The 23,640-nt window shown below is 42.1% G+C and overlaps 2 protein-coding genes across 5 annotated transcripts in view; one reads left to right on the top strand and one right to left on the bottom strand.

The window, feature by feature from the left end:
- The window catches only part of fancm (FA complementation group M), a 75,006-nt gene that overhangs the window by 2,533 nt on the left and 48,833 nt on the right, over positions 1-23,640 (top strand). The window lies entirely within an intron of this gene.
- On the bottom strand, positions 1,144-22,909 carry soul3 (heme-binding protein soul3). The gene is made up of 5 exons (XM_071327049.1): positions 22,315-22,909; positions 12,965-13,059; positions 7,367-7,508; positions 7,073-7,256; positions 1,144-6,525 (listed from the first exon to the last, which is right to left on the bottom strand). Exons 1-5 carry the CDS (start codon positions 22,565-22,567, stop codon positions 6,354-6,356), a joined length of 846 nt encoding a protein of 281 aa, XP_071183150.1. The 5' UTR covers positions 22,568-22,909; the 3' UTR covers positions 1,144-6,353.

The following is a 23,640-nucleotide window of genomic DNA, read 5'->3' as shown; positions in this document are numbered from 1 at the left end:
CCTTTTGACCCTGGGTTATGTGATATTTGTGTTGGTGCACTGTCACCATCTTCTGGCTGAGATTTGTTATTGCAGGATGTTTTTTTTCAACCGTACCGTACTTGGAAGTAAACATTCACTTTTAGCCATCTCAGTGTGGTACAACTTAATTCATTATTTCTAACAATTTAGTGAGAAGCTGCATACCAGGGTGCACTGTGGTTGTTCCTCAATGTACTGTTGTGCCCATTTCAGACTAATTGGTCTCAATTGGCTGGAGTGGTAGAATGTTGTGGCTGTAGAGCAAAGGGCCAATCCACCAGCTACTCCTCCAGCACTGTACCGCCAACCTCAATCACTGTCACCTGTCAAGCCACTGGAGCTGAAGTGACTGGCTGCTATGCGAATCAGATAAATGAACGCTCAGATAGGTGCTCCCCATGATCCAGCGTTCCAGACAGCCTCTGGCGAGGAGGAGACTGGACTCGTGTGGTGCACCTCTTGTCTGATGCGCTGAATTTCCAAAGTTACTCTCATGGTTTATGGTCTAGACAAGATGCCATGGCCTCAACATTGACTAACTCAAAGTAGGTTTGCCTCAGCAAGCATTGCCTTCATGGTCTAGACTAGTTGCCCTCAACATTGACTAACAGTAGTAGGTTTGCCTACTCCCTGGGCGCCTCATTGCATAATATCAATGTAACTGCCTGAGCCTACTTGAGGCTCCATGATATATTGTGCATGGTTCCCGCTTGTGAGGGATTGTGTTTCACACAGGTAATTGAGCCCACAATTATTCCCTTGTCATGTGAAAGAATATTTGTTCCCATTCCCTCTTTTGTAGGTTATGTATTTTGGGTGTGAATTGAGTAATTTGGCAGACATGTCAGATGTTCCCTCTGGAGATTTCCTGCTCCCTCAGGCACTAAGCTGGGGCTTAGTAACCTCATATGCCCCCATCTCACCTTCAGGTTTTGAATAGCCTAAAGCATGGTGCCATTTCCATGCTCACTGGTGCCAGATAGGTTTGAAACTAAACTTTACAGCTGTGGATCTGCTTTTGTGTGTCTGAACATGACTAATCAAGCTTTTTTTGTATACTGGTAGTCTAGGTTATTATTGGGAAATATCCATCCTCACCATCAGGGCTGAAATCACACAACGAAGATTTAATACCATTTTTATTTCTTAAAATGTTTGGTTTCTTTTCTTTAACAAAACAATCAATAAATCCACAGCTCTCGTCGTTGCACTTCCTCAAAAATGTTTACTGTACAGAACACTTTTACAAATCACAGGAAAAAAATGGCAAAATCCCCCAAATTGTATCCACTCCAACTGGATGTTCCCAAATGACCAGTCTGTTAGACATGGAGTTCAAATCTTTAAGCATGTTCCAATTCTGTGCACATTGGGAACGTTAACATTATATCCTACTTGGTGTCTACATCATCTCTGATTCCGGGCCAGCAAAACAACTAGCTTAGTGTAAAAACCTGCAAAGGCCAAACAGTTAGCCTAATAACCACCCCTGGAACAACTTGGTTAAAACACTATGCTGATCATAAAATTATGGGGACGGCGATTTCTCAGAACTACATTTAGACTGGACTTGGCGATTTGAAGTGATTGAGATCCTGTTAGTTTACATGCTGCTGAATGTGGTGAAATAATGGTTATGAATGGCCATTAACCCACACTGGGCAATGAGAAAGATGATCTTCTGAACACGTCTTCACACAGTGATGATTTGGCAAGGTACTGACGTACAGTACTGTCTGTGACTAGCGTCATCACAGCTACTTTACTATATAGTCCGGTGTTAAGCAGTATAGGCCTAATTCTCCTCTAAAACAAGAATGATAGATCTATGTATTGTTGAGTCAACAAAATAGATAATACAGATGATCACTTTGACGTTAAATCAATCCACTTAGTCATTGGTTTTATTACAACATATTTGTGAAGATAGAAAATACCCCCTAAAAATCGTATTTTGAGTTCATGGATTTTCGTTAAATTGGGTATAGATAACGCTGTGAACTAAAAAACAATGAACTTTTCTTAGAATAAAAATACAAAACACATCAGTGTGTGTATACGATAGGTTGCTCTATGCTTTTCCTCTCTTTTCAATGTTACTTGTTTCTCATCAGCAGTGGCAGGTAACTTGCACCAACATTGACACAAAGCAATGTCTGGATTGGAACAGTATGTAAAGAGACAAAAATACGTAATATTGTACTGTAGTTTGAACAGCTTGTCTTTAAGCAGCGTTTTTCTGTATCAAAAAGAGGCTTAGGTGGTAGGCATGGCCGGGGGCGTGGCAAGGGAACGGTCAGGCCGTCGGTGTGGCTGTATTTCAGAGAATTTGAGCCCCCCCCCCCACCTAGCCGATTGTTATTTTATTTTTGTAAAAAAATATGCATTTAAGCTGATTTCCGGCAATTCTACACATTTTGCCATGCAGCTGAGAAATGTTGCAGTTTAAAGCACATTTCCTACAATTCTACATTTTGCCATGCAGCTGAGAGAATTTTGCAGTTTTAAAGGTAGACTTAGTGATATGACGTAGATGCAGAAAGTAAACAGCATAGTGGGTACATTTCCGCTCTTTTGGTTCCGTGGCGCCCACGTTGTAAGAGTGTAGTGAACCCGTGCACATGTGCAGATACTGTGTATGACTGTGAGAGCGATATTTGCGCTGCTGCTCGTGGCAATGTCATTTAGCTGAGTCTACCTTTTAAAGCTAATTTCCTACAGTTCTATGCATTTTGCCATGGCTAATGTGTTATTATGCTCTAAAACTAAATCTATACTGCTAAATTAATAGTTAACATTTTTATTTCCTTTAGGTGATTGTTAGTTCGCAAAAATAAAAAAATATATAGGTCAATTATCTAGTTTTAGTAGTTTAAGTTTATACTGAAATCATTTTTCCATCGCCCAAAAAGTTATCCCCCCCAAATAATATTTTTCACTGTTTGGACTTAGGCAACCTGAAAAAACATTTAGGCAGCCCGCCCAAGGATTAATGGCAGAAGAAACCCCCGCTTTAAGAATGAGGAATGCGTTGCCTCCGATCATGGAGAAATGTAGTATGCGGCAGATAGCATGCTTGATTGTCAAACAGCAAAGGTCAGTGATTTTGGTTTGTAGTAATGCTTTTTTTTCTTTCTTTTTTTCTCTTTCTCGCAGTGCTTTGGTGGTATAGCGGGGTATTTGGAAAAAGCCACGATGGTTTTTCAATACTGTCAAAACTATTTATTGTATATTTATATCTTTTAAGTTAATACCTGCAGTCAACTTGTGCAATATGTTAGGAGATAAAGCAGATTGTGTTCTTTATTTCACCTGTCACATTATGAAGCTTTACCGTAGTTCCCCAGAACAGTTGAGCTAATCATTTTTGTTTGTAAGTAGCACAATGGGAGAAAGCTAGTGCTTGTGAGTCCAGCTGTGCATTTGGTTTATCTTGTTAGTTAGCTAAGTAAGCGAATGGGCAGGGCATCGTATAGTGCTAGCTTTCTGCCGTGTTTGAGAAGTCAAAGAGCCTTTGGATGGGTATCTTGATTTCCTTGCGTTAATTTTTTTTACCTTCTCGGTCAGTCTACTCCTGCCCCCTATTTATCCGAGCGAAGCAGGCAGACCCGTTGCCCTAGCGACTCCACTGTACACATACCACTCCCTTATGACAAGCATGCTTCAAAACATTGTTCATTTGCACAATGTCTCTCGTTCACATTCGCTCGTAAATGTCCAAACTGACAAAAAGACATTCGGTAGCTACTACCTATACTTGTTTAACTTTGAGCTGGATTGCCTGTCTTTGCGCTCGTTAGCATATTTAGCTAGCAGCTGCTATTGAAATTCGCTTTTAGTTTGTGCTAATTTTGTTAGCCTTCTGGTAATAGACGCACAGTGGGCATTGTTTTAGTGCCCCCTTGTGTACTAAGGCGGTAATACTATAAATCCTGGGAAAATATGGATACCGCACAACCCTAGTGTTTATACATTGACCGTTGGCCGATTCAACACATGTTTATATAGTTCTGTGTTTGTCTATATGTCGTTATGTTGCATCCCCAGTGTTTCCTTGACAGAAATAAAATGGCTTTACATACACTTATTTATTGCTAATAAATCCACCCTCCTATCGCATTAAATTGTCTAAAGTTGGTAGTTATCATGGTGAAGATTGCAATTAGGCCCCCACCCCCCACCTAACGCTGACTGGAATAGGTGTCATCGTTCAGGATTGTTAATTGCTTGGTAAAGATTTAAGTTCTTTGAGGTTTACAGTGACTGGTGCAAGAATTAGATATCCACCCACTTTACACAAAATATCAAGTAAACGTCACTTGGCTCCTCACCTTTAGGAGGAGGTCAAGACTATGTGAGGAGAAAAACAGAGGTGCAGAGTAACATCAGTAGTTGGTCTATCAAAAAAGGTGCTAACCCTTGAGTCAGTTTCTGCGGCCCCACAAATCTAATTAGCTTTAAAAAAATCCCCAATAAAAATTTAAGCTAAAAATATCCTTTTGTTTGGGCTGCGTCTCAATCCACCGCATCCGCCAAAATCGGCCTTCCGCAGCTGCGGTGAAAAGTGGCAGCGCCACAGAGGTGTTTGTCAGATCATGAGACATCCCGAAAAATCGGTCATCTCACGGTCTAGTGTTTGGCCTACAAACTATGACCCCTCTAAGGTGAGACTCAAACACGTCGGTGGTTTTGCGCTAAAAATGAATGCAAGTTAAATATAGCATACACTGAGTGTACAAAACATTTAAGGACACCTGCTCTTTCCATGACAGACTGACCAAGTGAATCTAGGTGAAAGCTATGATCCCTTATTGATGTCACTTGTTAAATCCACTTCGATTAGTATAGATGAAGGGGAGGAGACGGGTTAAAGAAGGATTTAAGCCTTGAGACATGGATTGTGCAGTTGTGTTAGGTACTTAGGTAAAAATACTTTAAAGTACTACTTAAGTAGTTTTTTTGGGGTATCTGTACATTACTATTCATATTTGACAACTTTTACTTCACTACATTCCTTACGAAAATGATGTACTTTTTACTCCATACATTTTCCCTGACACCCAAAAGTATTCGTTACATTTTGAATGCTTAGCAGAACAGGAAAATGGTCCAATTCCCACACTTATCAAGAGAACATCGCTGGTCATCCCTACTGCCTCTGATATGGTGGACTCACTAAACACATGCTTCATTTATAAATTGTTGGAGCGTGCCCCTGGCTATTCATCAGTAATACAAATGGTGCCGTCTGGTTTGCTTAATATAAGGGATTTGAAATGATTTATACTTTAACTTTTGATACTTAAGCATATTTTAGCAATTACATTCTACTTTTGATATTTAAAACCAAATACTTTTAGACTTAAGATTTTACTGAGTGACTCACATTTAATGAGTCCTTTTCGATTAAGGTATCTTTACTTTTACTCGTATGACAATTGGGTACTTTTTTCACCACTGGGATTGTGTATGTGTGCCATTTGAGGTTGAATGGGCAAGACAAAATATTTGAGTGGTATAGTACTAGGTGCCAGGCGCACCGGTTTGTGTCAGGAACTACAACCTGCTGGGTTTTTCACGCTCAACAGTTTCCTGTGTGTATCAATTATGGTCCACCACCCAAAGGACATCTGCCAACTTGGCACAACTGTGGGAAGCATTGGAGTCAACATGGGCCAGCATCCCTGTGGAACGCTTTCGACACCATGACACCTTGTAGAGTCCGTGTCCCGACGAATTGAGGCATTTGAGGGCAAACTGCGGGGCGCAACTCAATATTAGGAAGGTGTTCATAATGTTTTGTACACACGTGTGTATGGAAGTAGTTTAGTGCCAAAAAAGGGGTTAAATGTGTCAAAATATAACCCGTTTCCTTATCTCATCTCTCAGATATAAGACAGACACTTCAAAACAAACTTCCAGTAGATGTTTTACTATGTTTTTCCTTGTATGAATCTGTAATTCAATGTGTTTATGGGCTAATAGCAGTAAGGCCAAATTCAATGTTTCATCAAATCATTTAATATTTTTGGGTCCTAAAATCGAATATCTAAGTGATCCTTTGTATGACCATCTTAAAACAATTCCATATGTTAGCTTAGTAGAACCCCCACCCTCCTCTTCCAGGTTAAGACTCTAGAGGATTAATGGACCCAAATGATGCAGCCTTTCACAGAACTGGTAATAAGAACCTTTTTTCAGCAAAGTCACAAAGTCTCTTCTCTCTCTAAAATGGGAAGGGGTTTCCATTAGGGGTGAATCGGTAGGGTCAGATAAGGACGGGGTGTTGGGTGGGTCAAGTTCAGGAGGAGAGGTCAAGGTTAGGCTGGCCCTCAAGGCTGCTCCAGGAACCAAATCTCGTTCTGTCGGTTTACCGCCGCGGGGTTTGTGTAGCCGGCGACAATGAATGAGCCATTCACGCAAATGGCGGGGGAGTCGAGCACTTCCGCCATGGTGCGGATCTCGTTGATGATGGTCACCTCGTTCGTAGCACCAGCGAAGGTCCTGGAGCGAGAAAGGGGCACATAGGAACCTAATGAGATTTGATTCAAGTAATGGAGCTGTGCGTTTTAAGGTATTTTAACCTCCCTACCCATTCTGCTGTATAAATTCCAATGAGATTGTCCAATACAATATGCCATGAAAGTGAATGTCACAATAGGCTAAATGGAAACACGACTGGAGCCACTTTGTCATATTTGGAAGCATGATGCAACCATATGATGTCTAGCAAAAAGTGTTGGGCTGGTGGCTGATTGACTGAAATAATGTAAATAACTTTAGCTAGTTAGTCTCTCTTGTGACTGACTTAACAAATGTTTGTGTCCAATAGAGTAGCTAGCTAGTTACATGAGATTTGGTTCCGAGATTCCCAGTAAGCTAACTTCTTGGCTAACTGCAGGCCTAAACAGTTTGTTAGAAACTGAACTTGTTCATGCCTCAAACTGACAGTGGCTCCAGTAATGATTACAATTTGATGTTAACGTATCTACTTCCATATTGTATTGTCATAAAATGTGTCAGGCAGCACAACATAATCGCAAACTCTTACCTTGTGTATACAATAGTGGCAGGCCATTCCTCAATGCTTATTTCAGTGTCAGAAGGCTGGGGTGGCTGGGCTTGGTATTCTGTGGGCAGGTAGTAGGCCACAGTGACGTCACTAGACAAGACAGAGTGGTTCTCGTCCGTGCGGATCACCGTCAGGATAGGGATGGTCATACCCAGATAGGTACCTAAGGACAGGACATGAACATCCAAGAGTCTGCAGTAGATTTGGCGAAACAAGGAGGACGTTCGAAGAATAAAGACTCAATGACTACTGTAAAGGCTGCTTTGGACTCACCTGAGGAGTTCTGCTGGCAGATGTATCTCATGAGCTTCATGAAACCGTAACAGATGCTCTGCTCGTAGGTGTCCTCGTGAACCGTGATGCACGCCCAGTGGGCCTTCTCATAGTGTCTCTTCTCATAAAGCACGTCCCCACACTGTATAGACAGACACAAAGGCTCAGGCTCGTGCATTTGGCTGGGTCACTATTAATGATGCGCGGATCAGCGGTTTGTTCACCGGCCCGCAATTGCTAATAACCCATCCACAACCACTCGAGTGGCCCAGCCAGAGACAGACTTGAACCCGATCGAACATCCGAGGCATGAAAATAGCTGTGCGGCGACATTCCCCCTTCCAATCTGACAGCGCTTGAGAGGATCTGCAGAGAAGAATGTGAGAAACTCCCCAAATACAGGTGTGCCAAGAAGACTCAAGGCTGTAATCGCTGCCAAAGGTGCTTCAACAAAGTACTGAGTAAATGCTAACATTCAGAAAGTATTCTGAACCCTTGACTTTCCACATTGTTGTGTTACAGCCTTATTCTAAAATTGATTAAATTGTCTCCCGCCCATAATGACAAAGCAAAAACAGGTTTTTAGAAATGTTAGCATTTACTCAGTACTTTGTTGAAGCACCTTTGGCAGCGATTACAGCCTCGAGTCTTCTTGGCACACCTGTATTTGGGGAGTTCCTCCCATTCTAAGCAGATCCTCAAGCTCTGTCAGGTTGGATGGCGAGCGTCGCTGCACAGCTATTTTCAGGTCTCAACACACAGATGTTCGATCAGGTTCAAGTCCGTCTCTGGCTGGGCCACTCAAGGACATTCAGAGACTTGTCCCGTAGCCAGTCCTGCGTTGTCTTGGCTGTGTGCTTAGTCATTGTCCTGTTGGAAGGTGAGCTTTCTCCCCAGTCTGAGGTCCTGAGCACTTTGGAGCAGGTTTTTAATCAAGGATTTCTACTTTGCTCCATTAATCTTTCCCTCAATCCTGACTAGTCTCCCAGTCCCTGCCACTGAAAAACATCCCCACAGCATGATGCTGCCACCGCCATTCTTCACCATAGGGATGGTGCCAGGTTTCCTCCAGATGTGACGCTTGGCATTCAGGTCGAAGAGTTGAATCTTGTTTCTCATGGTCAGAGTCCTTTAGGTGCCTTTTGGCAAACTCCAAGCAGCTGTCATGTTGCTTTTTCTGAGTAGTGTCTTCACTATGGTCATAAAGGCCTGATTGGTGGAGTGCTGCAGAGATGGTTGTCCTTATGGAAGATTCTCCCATCTCCAAAGAGGAACTCTGGAGGCCTGTCAGTGACCATCGGGATCTTGGTCACATCCCTGACCAAGGCCCTTCTCCCCCGATTGCTCAGTTTGGCCGGGCGGCCAGCTCTAGGAAGAGTCTTGGTGGTTCCAAACTTCTTCCATTTAAGAATGATGGAGGCCACTGTTTTCTTGGGGACCTTCAATGCTGCAAATATGTTTTTGTACCCTTCCCCAGATTTGTGCCTCGACACAATCCTGTCTCAGAGCTCTACGGACAATTCCTTTTGACCTCATGGCTTGGATTTGACTGACATGCACTGTCAACTGTGGGACCTTATATAGACAGGTGTGTGACTTTCCAAATCTTGTCCAATCAATTGAATTTACCACAGGTGGACTCCAAAGGTGTAGAAACATCTCTGATCAATGGACTGTGAAGCAACACAAACATTGGCACAGACACATGCGCGCACACACACCCACACGGATTTAGTACTGTAGATCTGTGGTAGTGGTGGAGTAGGTGCCTGAGGGCAAACATTTTATAAACTGCCTTAATATTTCTGGACCCCAGGAAGAGTACTGCTGCTTTGGCAGCAGCTAATGGGGATCCATAATAAATACAAATGGAAACAGGATGCACCTGATCTCATAGCAAAGCGTCTGTATATATATATATAAAATTCGAACTGTTTTCGCTTTGTCATTATGGGGTTTTGTGTGTAGATGGAGGAAATGTTTATATTTAATCCATTTTAGAATAAGGCTTTAATGTGGAAAAAGTCAACGGGTCTGAATACTTTCCCAATGCACTGTATATTATTTCTCTCTCTATAGAATTGCGCATAATAACTATGGCTCCAGATTTCAGAAAAAAGCTGTTTGAAAAGTTTTTACTTCCAACTTCTGGACATGCCTCCATAATATAAGGTGTAAAAATGGAGTGGACAAAACATTAACATGCTCTTTCCTTGAGACTGACCAGGTGAATGTCACTTGTTAAATGCACTTCAATTAGACAGGTTAAATAAAGATTTTTAAGCCTTGAGACAATTGAGAAATGGATTGTGTATGTGTGCCATTCAGAGGGTGAATGGGCAAGACAAAAGATTGAAGTGCCTTTTTTAACGGGGCATGGTAGTTTGAGTGTCAAGAACTGCAAAGCTGCTGGGGTTTTCACACTCAACAGTTTCCCGTGTGTATCAAGAATGGTCCACCAAAGGACATTTGACAACTGTGGGAAGCATTGGAGTCAACATGGCTCGACAAGTTTAGGCTATTCTGAGGGTTACTCAATCTTAGGAAGGTGTTCATTAATGTTTTGTACACAGTGTATTTTTTTTTAAACATGCAAACTGCCTCCACCGCAGATGCGGAAGTGCGACAGTCGGACATGGTGGATTGAGACTCATCCAATGGAAAAAAAACTAAAAAACAAAAAGATCTCTAGCTTAAACTGACAGATTGTTATGGGGATTGTTTTATGCTTTAGATCGACAAAATTTCTGTATGGACCTCGCTTTGCGCAAGGGGGCATTGTCATGCTAAAACAGGAAAGGACCTTCCCCAAACTGTTGCCACAAAGTTGGAAGCACAGAATTGTCTTGTCATTGCATGCTGTAGCGTTAACGTTTCCCATCACTGGAACTAAGGGGCCTAGCCCGAACCATGAAAAACAACCCCAGACCATTATTCCTCCTCCACCAAACTTTACAATTGGCACTATGCATTGGGGCAGGTAGCGTTCTCCTGGCATCCCCCAAACCCAGATGCGTCCGTCGGGACTGCCAGATGGTGACGCGTGATTCAACACTCCAGAGAGCGCGTTTCCATTGCTCCAGAGTCCAATGGCGGCGAGCTTTACACCACTCCAGCCGATACTTGGCATTGCATCTTAGGCTTGCATGCGGCTGCTCAGCCATGGAGACCCATTTCATGGATTTCCCGACGGACAGTTATTGTGCTGATTTTGCTTCCAGAGGCAGTTTGGAACTCGGTAGTAAGTGTTGCAACTGAGGACAGATTTTTACGTGTTTCAGCGGTCCCGTTCTGTGAGCTTGTGGGGCCTACCACTTTGCGGCTGAGCCGTTTTTGCTCCACTTACAGTTGACCGGGGAAGCTCTAGCAAGGCAGAAATTTTGTTGGAAAGCTGGCATTCTATGAAGTGTCACATTGAAAGTCACTGAGCTCTTCAGTAAGGCCCTTCTACTGCCAATGTTTTTCTATAGAGACTGCATGGCTGTGTGCTCAATTTTATACACCGGTCAGCAACGGGTGTGGCTGAAATAGCCGAATCCACCAATTTGAAGGGGCGTTCACACACGCATGTATGTGTGTGTGTGTACCTCAATCCTTGAAGGCTGAATATGACCTCGTTCCACAGCTGTACTATACGAGGTCAAGTATGTGTGGTCTTGGCCATTTTATTTTTACGGCTTGGGTAATCTTTAGCTATTGACTGGATTGATTGATGACCCCTTGGTGGTGGAAATTATTAGCAACATATTTGAATTTAGCAGGCATGAACTTATTCCACAATTTTTCTACTTCATATTCATCATCTATAACACCACGTTTATGTTTTGTAGTAAAAAAATAGATCTTCTAAGTGTTTCCAATTAGTATGCAATGCCTACTCATAATTGGTAAAAAAAAACGAAAAAACACACGATGCACACCTATGTCATTGGAAACACTTACTACAAAACCTAGAAAAGTGCAATTTTCACATCTTGATGTTTGGGTGGTGCTGGAGATGTTGTGAAATGTCCTTTATAGGTTTGGGAAAAATGGCCCAGAACACACTGTTCCTTGAAGGATGTTTGCATTTCAACTGATGCAAACCTACTGTAGGAGAACCCAAATTGAAAGTGTGCTTGTATACTTACTCCACACACACACTGCTGCTACTTATTGTCTATCCTGTTGCCTAGTCACTTTACCCCTACCTACAGTACCAGTCAAAAGTTGACACACCTACTCATTCCAGGGTTTCTTTATTTTTACTATTTTCTACGTTGTAGAATAATAGTAAAGACAAACTATTTCTTCAAGTACAGTCGCAAAAACCATCAAGCGCTATGATTAAACTGACTCTCATGAGGACCGCCACAGGAAAGGAAGACCCAGAGTTACCTCTGCTGCAGAGGATAAGTTCAGTAGTTAATCAGGCCTTTGTGGTCGAATTGCTGCAAAGAAACCACTACTAAAGGACACCAATAAGAAGAGACTTCCCTGTGCCAAGAAACATGAGCAATAGCCATTAGGAAATCTGTCCTTTGGTCTGATGAGTCCAAATTTTGGATTATTGGTTCCAACCACTGTCTTTGCGTCTCACAGAGTAGGTGAATGGATGATCTCCGCATGTGTGATTCCCACCGTGAATCTTGGAGGAGGTGGTGTGGGGATGCTTTGCTGGTGGTACTGTCTGATTCATTTCGAATTCAAGGCACACTTAACCAGCATGGCTACCGCAGCAATACACCACCCCATCTGTTTTGGGCTTAGTGGGACTAACATTTTTTTTAACAGGACAATAACCAAAAACACACCTCAAGGCTGTGTAAGGGATATTTGACCGAGAGGGATGGATCAGATGACCCGGCCTCAACCCAATTGAGATGGTTTGGGATGAGTTGGACCGCAGAGTGAAGGAAAAGCAGCCAACAAGTGCTCAGCATATGTGGGAACTCCTTCAAGACTGTTGGAAAAGCATTCCTGGTTGAGAGAGTGTGCAAAGCTGTCAAAGGCAAAGGGTGGCTACTTTGAAGAATCTCAAAATATATTTTAATTTGTTTAACACTTTCTTACTACATGATTCCATGTGTTATTTCATAGTTGATGTCTTTACTAGTATTCTACAATGTATAAAATGGTAAAACAAATAATAAAACCCCTTGAATAAGTAGGTGTCCAAACTTTTGACTGATATTGTAAATGTACAGTACATAGCTACCTCAATATCCCTGCACATCAACTTGGTACTAATACTGCCTGTGTGTAACTTATTTTCTACTCCTTATATATAGCCATGTTATTTTTACACATTTGCTGTATTCCTCAGTGTCACTATTTTGGACCTTCTCTTTAACTCTTCATTGTTGGAATTTACCTGTAAGTAAGCATTTCACTGTTAGTGTACACCAGTTTTCTGCAAAGCATGTGACAATTGCCTAGAATTTAGTGTGAATTGTCCAATAATAAAACATTTTATAAATTAGCAGACTTAGTGTAACATAAATTTTTCGTATGTGTGATCCCTGCAGCCAAACAGGACCACACATTTTACAGAGTCTTACTGCTTGGCTGGCAGAGTAGATATTGTTCGTTGGTGAATTTGTCAGATGATGGACTTGCCTTCTCCTTACGAGCGATGAGGGTGAAGGGCACGCGCTCCCGGTCGTGTTGTCCGTTGTTGTTGCTGGTGATCTGCTGGATGGGCTCGGCCATGTCTGTTTTTGGAGATAAAAACGGACTTGGTTAATTTTTATCGAGTTGCGTCAAGTAGGGTCGCCGTAGTCCAGGACCGTCACATGTTATGGGGAAATAGTGGGGAATTTTGCAACCCTACCTTCAAGTACAACAAATGTGAAGTTAAGCTGTATGCTTAATGACAATGCTGTAGTGCTACTAACAAAACTCTTACATTTCCGATCCGGACTTGGGCTCCACAGTTTCAGAAAAACGTTGTCTGCCAACCTGCCTAATAGAAGTCAAACTAGTTGAGGCAAAGGCCAAGGTGCTGAAATATATAGACCCCTATGGCATGACTGTAGCTAGTAGTAGTACAAGAAGTATTGGTTTCCTATTGCAGTCTATAGACTATAGTCGCCGTTCCCAAACTAGGGGTCGCCTGATATAAAAATGGGGTCGCGGGAGAATTTCCAAAATCCTGAAGGGGAAAAAAATATGCATGATTTTGAGAGAATCTTATGTGGTTTAACCTTAATCTAATAAATTATTCAAATTTGAAAGATAAAATTAGTTCACTTGACTGTTGCACTTGAATCATTCCCAAGGTGAATGGCTAGGCCCCGTTATGCTCTGAAACCACACACTATTGCGGAGACTTTGATATTACCGGCCGCAATTGATATGGTGAAAAACAATGTGCAGAGGCACAGAAACTCAAATACCTTTTGTCATGACACTGTTAAAGAATTTATGCTATTGCTAGCAATCAAGAGAACTCGGACTCAAACTCCCCAGCTTATGCACTCCAAATGGACGTTAGCTGTGACGGCCAAGATGCCCGTGGATTGACTTTCTTTTGTTTGCTATACATGTCGGGGGATGCTATTCATGTGAACATTGTTCTGTCTCACGATTCCCGAGCATAAAAAGGCACAGGGGATGTTCAGTGTGCTACGTGGCTATATTGACGAAAACAGATCCTATGGGATCGAAATGGTGGGCTTTTGCACAGATGGTGCGCCATCTACGGCGGGCAGGCCTCTGCACTCTAGTTACGAAGGTGTCTCCCTCTGCCATATGGACGCATTGTATGATACACCGAGAGCAACTGGCGACTATCTTCGATTATAAACTACATCAAACCACATCCGCTGCACGCACTTCTGTTCGTAAAACTATGTGGAGATATGGGATCAGAGCATGACAATGTTTCACACCGAGGCTTGGTGGTTATCGAGGGGGATTGTTAAAAAGATTTGACATTAAGAAAGGAACTGATGTCATTTACAATGGATTTAAACTTTTTTTTCTTTTTTTAAAAGACTTGATGTTCTTTGTAATAAAATGTGTCTCCTTGCCTTTGTAACACATATTTGGTCAACTGAACACAAGCATGCAGGGGAAATACAAAAACATTCTACAGATTGACTTGAGTCAGTGGATTCAGATCAGAGGAAAGAATTCTGATTGGAGAGTCTTTCAAAAGCGAACCATGCCTCCTCTTGGCTGTGCATGTTTATAACAGAAAACGGCATCAGTAAGTTTCCCACATGAGTAATGACTGCTCGCCTCAAGCTTGAACGAGCATTTTGGTACCTACAATTGACTGTCATAGCCCCACATTTAAAAGTATGTGATGGTGAGTTGAGAAGACAATCAGAAATACTGTTCGTTTTTCAATTTTTGGCCATTACCCCAAATCAAAAAGTAAACATTGGTTGTTAATTACATTAGTTTTCACATGGTTGGGGTCGTGAGAATTTTCAGATATCAAATTGGGGTCGTGGGTCAAAAAAGTTTGGGAACCCCTGGCCTATAGTGTTCAGTCTACAGTAGGCTTGGGCAGTATCCAGATTTTCATACCGACCTTGTGCCATCCCGGGATGTTTTGTAATACCGGCACTGAACACAAAGGGGCACTAATTTCATACCCGACAGCCTCTGGAATCCGAAGGTTAGCAATGCTAACAAGTACATGTACAATCCCATAGAGAATGCTAACGAGCGCATTGGAAACTTTTTACAGTTCTGACCGAAAGTATTTGCAGGACAGACATCCCAGCTCATAAAATATACAAGTAACAACAAAAATGCTACTCAGTTGGCTGCATGCACAAAACAATTAGACATCAAGGCTCTTGATTCAGGAGGGGTTTCTCTACTGTTACCAAACAAAGCTTGATTTGGGAAGAAGCTAACCACTTAGCACGATAGCTAACTAGCTACTAAATTAGCAAACCAAATGCACAACTGCAACATTTTAGGTAGGTAACTTAAGACATCTAGCTGGCAAACATTTAGTTGTGAATTCGGTATTAACTACGTCACCTGGCGCATGCTGCACAACAGTGAGTGACACGCAAGGCGCCGTTCTCTCGTCGTTGTGTGCTTGAAAACAAATGCCACTGACTGGGGACTACAGGTAAACTTCCTAATGAAAAATGATGTGACCGGTGAAATGAAGAATGCAATCTTCTTTAGGCTTATCTAACGTATTGCATAAGTTGACTGCAGGTATTTACTTAAAGTAGCTACAAAAAAAAAGGATATACAGTGTATTATACCACCCAAGCCTATAAATCTGATAAACTGGGTAAATCAAGATGTATCCTAGGCCTATTCAATACAGGTGAATGCATATTCAATAGAGGTGTGCACGCATTGAGTTATTTAGCTTTTTTTGGCTGATGTCATCTGTAAAGCCATGAAAATCTGTTTCCCTGTCCATGTAGCACTTTTTATTGTACTGATCAACATTTGTATAGAAGTAGATTATTTTCTAATTCCCCATGACAGAGGAAGAACCATTACGCCGGTAATATGGGTCAGATCTTTTGAACGGTTTGGGTTGGAAACCGGCAGTTTGCTGTATTAATGGTGCAAGCGTGGCGCTAATAAATCTGTGCTCTGGGAAATAATGGTACAGCAAAGCCTTACAACTACTAAAAAGTCATTTAATATAGGATTTACTCCATGTCGCACAGCAAAATATTTAGTTGCATGTGCGGCAATGTCTCCCGCTCCAACTATTTGTATCGGCTAATGGCTCCATTGCCATTTCAACACATTAGGCCTACAATTTATCAGCGAGCAGATGGTCAGTAGATGACTAAGATGGTGGGGTGATGTGCATGATCATACATGGGTGACGTATTATGACGGTCTGCTAATATTTTTGGGAAGGAGGGTCATTGTTTCTTTAAAGGTTAATTGCCCCTTAGAACCAACTTCTCTGGTTTAAAACAGCATAAGGGGCATCTTTTACTTGTCATTTAGCAGATGCTCTTATCCAGAGCGACTTATTTTTATTTGACCTTTATTTAACTAGGCAAGTCGGAACAAATTCTTATTTACAATGGCGGCCTAGGAACAGTGGGTTAACTTCCTTGTTCGGGGGCAGAACGACAGATTTTTACCTCGTCAGCTCGGGGATTCGATCTAGCAACCTTTTGGTTACTGGCCCAACGCTCTAACCACGATGCTACCTGCCGACATACATCAGCAATTAGGGTTAAGTGCCTTGCTCAAGGGCACAGACAGAATTTTCGCCTAGTCGGCTCGGGAATTCGAACCGGCCCAACACTCTTAACTGCTAGGCTACCTGCCGACATGAGTCAGAAACATTAATTCTAGTGTAAAAATTGTCTACAAAGTGTAAATAGGATAATGTTGGTCATAAAGTCACTCATCCAAAACAGAGTTTTGTGAGTTCGTCACAATTTACTAGAGGGCTGGGCATGGATTACAATCATGCCCAGTGCCTACTAACACGAGAATAGGGCTGGGCCCTATATACCGTATTTGACTAAATACTGTACGGCTGCACGAGTCGGAGCAAATATCTAATTGCTATTTTGGGGGGGTGTGGGCCTTATATTGCAATTGCGATTTTTGAAAATGTGGTAATTCCATCAGACATGGTTTAAACAAGTGTCAGGGTAGAGAACATTCATTCTAAAATGAGATCTGAATGAATACATAGTGTGCTAACTGAATACAAAACCAAATGTTCTACTAGACGAGCGTAATAATCCACGTTTCAACTTCTCCCTTCATTTGTAACCATAAGCCTAACTGACTGCAGCCCAATATTGTGAAAGATCTCTCAATCACAGATGACCTCTAGTGTATGAAGGGGGTATTGTTCACATGAGTGCTAGGCTATAGTACAGTGTAGCCTAATCTTTATTCGTGGAAATGTGCTTATTGACATTTCTATGTACAGTTCAGAAACTCCTTCAATAGAAAGGCTGCATCGAGTGTTGCGCAAACCAAAGTGTAGTCTGTCTGTTTTATTACGGTGGTATTACAATGGACACAGACAGGAAGATCTTAATAAATTGACTGAACACCTTTTGAGCACCATTCAAAGCCCAAGAGCGCGTGGGGGAGTGGGCAGAGGTTTACTGTACAACATTGTAACCCACCGTATTTCAGGACAGGATTTAATAGCCCAAGCTTTCCCTTAACCAGAGCAGGCTAGGCTATATCTCATCTGTTAAGCCTTTAATGCCTCAACGGCGGCTCCATGCTAAGTCTCCAGTTAGTTAGTCAGAGGAGAGAAGGAACAGGCAGAAGTCCCAGCCTAACTGGAACTCCGTAAGCAGCATACCATAACCTCATCACTCAATGTTCAGCAGCCTACACATCCAAACAAAAGGGTGTTTATTTCTAACCTGTGGCTTTGACACTAGCCTACTTCAACCTGGGTTGTGTTTAGAGCTGGGCGATATGGCCTAATAATCATATCTAGATTTTCTTTCTCCCTTCTAACTTATGGGCGATTCACAATATACAATTATGTAGACACCCCTTCAAATTAGTGGATTTGACTATTTTAGCCACAGCTGACAGTTGTATGAAATTGAGCACAAGGCCATGCAATCTCCATAGACAAACATTGACAGTAGAATGGCCTTACTGAAGAACTTCAGTAACATTCAACGTGGCACCGTCATAGGATGCCACCTTTCCATCAAGTCAGTTCATCAAATTTCTGCTCTGATAGAGCTGCCCCGGTCAACTGTAAGTGCCGTTATTGTGAAGTGGAAATGTCTAGGAGCAACAATGGCTCAGCCGCGAAGTGGTAGGCCACACAAGCTCACCGAATGAGACCACCGAGTGCTGAAGTGGTGGGTTGCAACACTCACTACCGAGTTCCTAACTGCCTCTGGAAGCAACGTCAGCACAAGAACTGTTAGTCGGGAGCTTCATAAAATGGGTTTCCATGGCCGAACAGCCGCACCACAAGCCTAAGATCACCATGCGCAATACCAAGTGTCGGCTGGAGTGGTGTAAAGCTTGCCGCCATTGGACTCTGGAGCAGTGGAAACGCGTTGTATCACGCTTCACCATCTGGCAGTACGACGGACAAATCTGGGTTTTGCGGATGCCATGAGTACGCTACCTGCCCCAATGCATAGGCCAAGTGTAAAGTTTGGTGGCAGAGGAATAATGGTCTGGAGCTGTTTTTCATGGTTCGGGATAGGCGCCTTAGTTCCAGTGAAGGGAAATCTTAACCCTACAGCATACAATGACATTCTAGACGATTATGTGCTTCCAACTTTGTGGCAACAGTTTGGGGGAAAGCCCTTTCCTGTTTCAGCATGACAATGCCCCCATGCACCAAGCAAGGGCCATACAGAAAATGGTTTGTTGAGATCAGTGTGGAAGAACTTGACTGGCCTGCACAGAGCCCTGACCTCAACCCCATCGAACACCTTCGGGATAAATTGGAACGCCGACTGCGTACCAGGCCTAATCGCCCTACATCAGTGCCCGACCTCACTAATGCGCGTGGCTGAATGTAAGCAAGTCCCTGAAGCAATGTTCCAACATCTAGTGGAAAGCCTTCCCAGAAGAGTGGAGGCTGTTATAGCAGAAAAAAATAAATAAAAAGCAACTCCATATTAATGCCCATGATTTTGGAATGAGATGTTCAATACTTTGTCATGTAGTGTTATTCTAAATAAGCTTTCTTATACAATTTAAAGGTCAAATACACTGCATTTGACAGTCGGCAATAATCTAATGAATTCAGAGCTTGTGAAATTATACATAGAATAATTAAATGAGTGGGTTTTATAGTTGAAGGCTAAACATAAGCCTATGAAAAAAGCATTACAAATTTAACCAGAACCATGCATAATGCACATTCAATAATAATGACTAACTTCTTGTAGCAGGCATTAGAAAATAGACACAGGTCTCAAACACGTGATAGTGAGTAGCCAGCTAATCTTTTATATTTCAAGTTTAGCCAACTTGGATCTATTTGCTAACAAGGTAGAACAGTTGCATTGTTATGAACACACCCTTCTGTCTCCAACTGTTTGAAAAGCATGCTTGTCCACTTTCTTCAGATGTGAAATCAAGTGGCCTACCTTTCTCAAAAGGAGAGTTGCCAATTCCTTATATAATTGTGTTTTATGCTTATTGATCATCTATAAAACAGACTAGACAGCTAGAATAACAGTCTTCGGCTAAAATGCTGCTGGCGGAACCGCACGAGACAAACCAAGCATATATTTTCCAGAATCTATGTTCATTCATACTAGTTTTAGTAGTTTGTTCTACTCGCAATTTGAGGAGTTGAAACATAAAAAGCGTGTTAAAGGTTGAATTCTTTATTACAGTAAAATGTCTCAATGTGTTTGTTTCCATATGACCGATTTTCTGTTGGACCAAACCTCAAATGCAAATAGCGAGTTCAATCTGCTTGTCAGAGGAAAAAGTGATCTCTCATCTGTTTTGCTGTAAGTGGCTTGGTGTGTGTGTGTGTGTGTGTGTGTGAGAGAATTGGAAGGTACACAGCCTACAAGCTATTGCACAGAAGACGCAAAGGAGATGAGACCAAAAAGACAACAAGTGGACATAAACGCTCATTAAAAAAAAATGTATTCTTACAATATAGGCATTTGGAATATAGCGCCAAAACATACATTAGAATTCATCTAATTAATTTGATATCGCGCAGCCCTAGTTGTGTTCATTAGGCAATACATTTGAGGAAACCAACTCAAAACACAGAGGGGCTGTGGATATGTCCAATAATGTTTTGGTAGTGTGTCCTACTGAACACAACCCCAGACTGCAGGTTTGAATTGCTAGAATCGAGTTAAAACACCAGCGATACTAGTCATGCTCAGAGGTTTTGGCTTGACTTTGGCATGTGCCCAACTGGACTGTAGTGGAGGGGATACCTAGAATGTAGATTGAACAGCGGTAGTACTATTTAGGTTCAGAGGTTTTGACTTTACTCTGGGGACAGCAGCATAGACAGCCCAGTCTGTGTGTACCCCGTCAGCCTTCTGTAATTTTGCTGCTGGCTGCCTGCTGCAAACCCAGTCTGCATTCCAGACGACCTAGTAGGTCAGGCACAATTTTGCTCAGTTTCCTTTCAGAAATATAAGCAGTTCTGGGTACAAATCTGGTCGCAGTACAGCGTCGCAGTACTGGCTTCTGTGTGCAATAGGAGGCCTATCCTTTGTTTTACTGTACATGCAGACTGCTGCAATCTGCAGGGGGAATTGAGTCACTCAGTGTTGTTGCCTCATGTTAACCTTGCAGGGGTGTTAAATTCAGGACAAAATATTCACATTCTCCAGAACAGAACAGTGTCTTTCAACCTGGGGTTTTTTGTAGGCTATATGGCAGGGATCATCAACTAGATTCAGCCACGGGCCGATTTGTATTTCTTTTCTTGAGAGGATAGTCGGGCGGCAGGAACATAATTACAAATTTGTAGATGGCAAATTGACCTCAAGAAGACCAAACATATGTTTGACAAAAACAATTTCAAACCTTGCTTACATTTGTATACGATCACATGTTTCTTTCTATTATGCATGGGAATACTTGAACAGATGTCTTAAATAAAAATCACTTGGAGCTGATTTCCAGGTGTTTTGTTTATGTCCAACACTAATAAAAACATATTTTTGGGCTCAAAACATGGGGGGTAAAACCATCCACCGGCCAAATTCGGCCCATTTTTCAGCCATTACTGTATTCTGGCTATAATGTTTCTGAGAGGTAGGTTCTGAAAAAGTGACGCCATTTTCAGGGCCTGAAACATTGCTGTCAATATTTTTTTCTTTGCTGAAAGAGTATGTTCAATATTTAAATTGTTAATACTTTCAGTTAGGATTCTAATTACCACATTTCATTTGGCATTTGTTTACAGCAGGGGTATTCAAAGAGTCAAAGGTTCCGTAATTTTTTTTTAAAAGTGGAATTTTCTTTTATCAAAACTATCCATGTCTGTCATCCCCACAAACGAACACTCCCCACTGATGTTAACATTACAACCTAAAGGTAAATCTTGAATGAGGGGGGTTGACCTGAACATTCACTGACCCCTGTAAGGCCCTATTTCCCTCTCCTTCTATGCACAGCAATTATTGTCCCTCAGGGATGAATACAGTTTTATTGAAATTTAACTATTTTTCCATTTCGTTTTTCCACTGACCAGACAATTTTTCCATCTTCAAGATTTATGTTAGGAAAACGATTTCTTAACAGATGCATTTCTTAAAATGTCATTGGCATGGGGATGCCTGCCAAAATGGCTTGCAGAGTCGTAATCTGTTGGATCAGGGTTTGTTAATCATTTTAAAAGCGCCTTTACTGGCCATGATGGGCAAAAGGATTAGGGGCTTTAAGTGACATCCGTCATGTTACTTGCTACAATCACTCATTTTTCTAGGCTAGCCCCTCATTTTCACACATGGCATTATTCACAGCCTAGGATTTCATGTAGCTCAAGTACATTATACGTGTTTAATACTTTTCAGTGTTCCTTAACTAGCCTAGTGACAATAGTACCGCTTGTGTGAATGTATACATTGTCTTGAGCTCTGATACAATGTATCCCGTTTCTTGGCTGGGACACAGCACATTACCCACAATGCACTGTTTTGACAGCCGTCAACATTGACCGAGAGTTTAAACGACGTCGACAATGGTTTAAGAGTTTAATGATGATCACTGTATGTCTATTTGTGAAAAAAAGTAGCGTTCATTTGTGTGTGTTCATGATGACGTCGACTACAGGAATAGTTCGAGTTCGAATTTGCGGCTGATCTCTCACGCAGAACTAGGTCAATCGATGAAACACAAAATAAAAACAAAAGTAGCCAACTTTGCACATTTATTGTTGTCACAATAAACAGTGTCAACAGTTTTGTTTATACTGTCCATACATCATTGCCCCAAGAGAATTGCCCATACAAAATCCACTACTTTCTAAATTCGAACTGTACAGTGTGTGCTCTAAATCCCAAATGCTTTACCTCGAGGCACTTCGACTTGGTGTCCCCGAGCAGCGTCCTGCCAGTAGCGCAGCAATCGGTCTTGCTGCCCTTCGCCCTCCATCGTCTCACTCTCCTCTTCCAGACTTCCATTGCCCGAATCTGACAGCTGGTCTTCCGAAAAAGATTCCAGATCCTCTAGCGTGATCGTCCCAAATACGGATTCGCTGCGGTCTCCACCACCGATACCATCGAGTCCACCACCTCCATTCATACGACAATTGCCAGGATGCATTCTCCACTCTTGGAAAAAATACTTTAAATAAACGTATTTCAAAGCAAATGTGTACTGTTGGGTCTAAAGAAAGACAGCTTTTGGTGGTAGATCCGAGCGCGTTCCAGTCACAATCCGATGCGGTAAATTCTGATCCAGGTTAAATCCGATTTAGGAAAACTTCAGGGCCATTTTTGCTCAAGTCTTGACGCGCTCGTTTTATTTACACGGCTGTGCAACCTATATTCTATTTACAGAAACCATTTCAAACGTATTCTACTGACGTTATTAATCGTCGAAGACTGCAAGACAAATACCTTGCCTGTCATAACGCGCTGCTTTCCATATGCTGTTGAACCTATCTTGACGTGTATAGATAATGGGACACCACATGACACCTGGCCACTCCTACTGCAAGACGTGATAAATGCTGAAGTTCATTCACCTGAACAACTTTGCCTGAATTCAGACGTTCTGCTTTCCCTTTGTCATTAAAAATTGCTATTGTTTTAAATCGGGTAGACAGTGAATTAGGTACAAATGTTGTTTTGCAAATACATCAGAGTGGGATGGTGTTTTTTTTCAGTAACTGGGAGAATTGTTTCTCTCGCACATCTTTGGCCAGAAATGCATATCATGAATTAATTATCTTGAGTCCATCGAGTAGGGGAGATGGGAAGGGACAGGGTTATTAAAGAGTGATAGAGAATATGCTGACATGAGGACATTTATATAATCCTCTGCTCTGTGATGTGATACATGGGGCACACTCAAAACCAGCTGGTCAGTCAGTGGTCATCTGGGGTAACTTGGCCCTAAAGAAGGGCTGCAATCCCAAAAAACAAGTTTATTTATAGTCAAGTGAAGCCTGTTGACCTCTTGACCGCTTTCACCTGCGGTGATAATTATCTAATCTAACTTGGGCCATGACACAGATCCTGTGCACCGGCATCCATTGTAGACATGCAGCAATGTATTGGCCTGTAAATTAATAGCTACAAAGAAGAAAGGCCACTCGATTGGCTCCCACGCCACCTAACTCCACACTCGCTCAGCCAATGAGGAGAGAGCTCCTTCACCGAGTTTGCTCTGTA

Source organism: Salvelinus alpinus, chromosome 9 (assembly GCF_045679555.1).
Source record: "Salvelinus alpinus chromosome 9, SLU_Salpinus.1, whole genome shotgun sequence".
NCBI classification, from domain to species: domain Eukaryota; kingdom Metazoa; phylum Chordata; class Actinopteri; order Salmoniformes; family Salmonidae; genus Salvelinus; species Salvelinus alpinus.
Note: the sequence above shows the minus strand (reverse complement) of the source record. Positions and strands in the feature narration are given on the sequence as shown.

Coding starts and splice junctions, on each gene's coding strand:
- soul3 (XM_071327049.1), bottom strand. CDS start 22,567: ATGCATCCTGGCAATTGTCGTATGAATGGAGGTGGTGGACTCGATGGT. Junction 13,060..22,314: donor CCAAGTCGAAGTGCCTCGAG/GTAAAGCATTTG, acceptor CTCCAAAAACAG/ACATGGCCGAGCCCATCCAG. Junction 7,257..7,366: donor CTGCCAGCAGAACTCCTCAG/GTGAGTCCAAAG, acceptor TCCTGTCCTTAG/GTACCTATCTGGGTATGACC.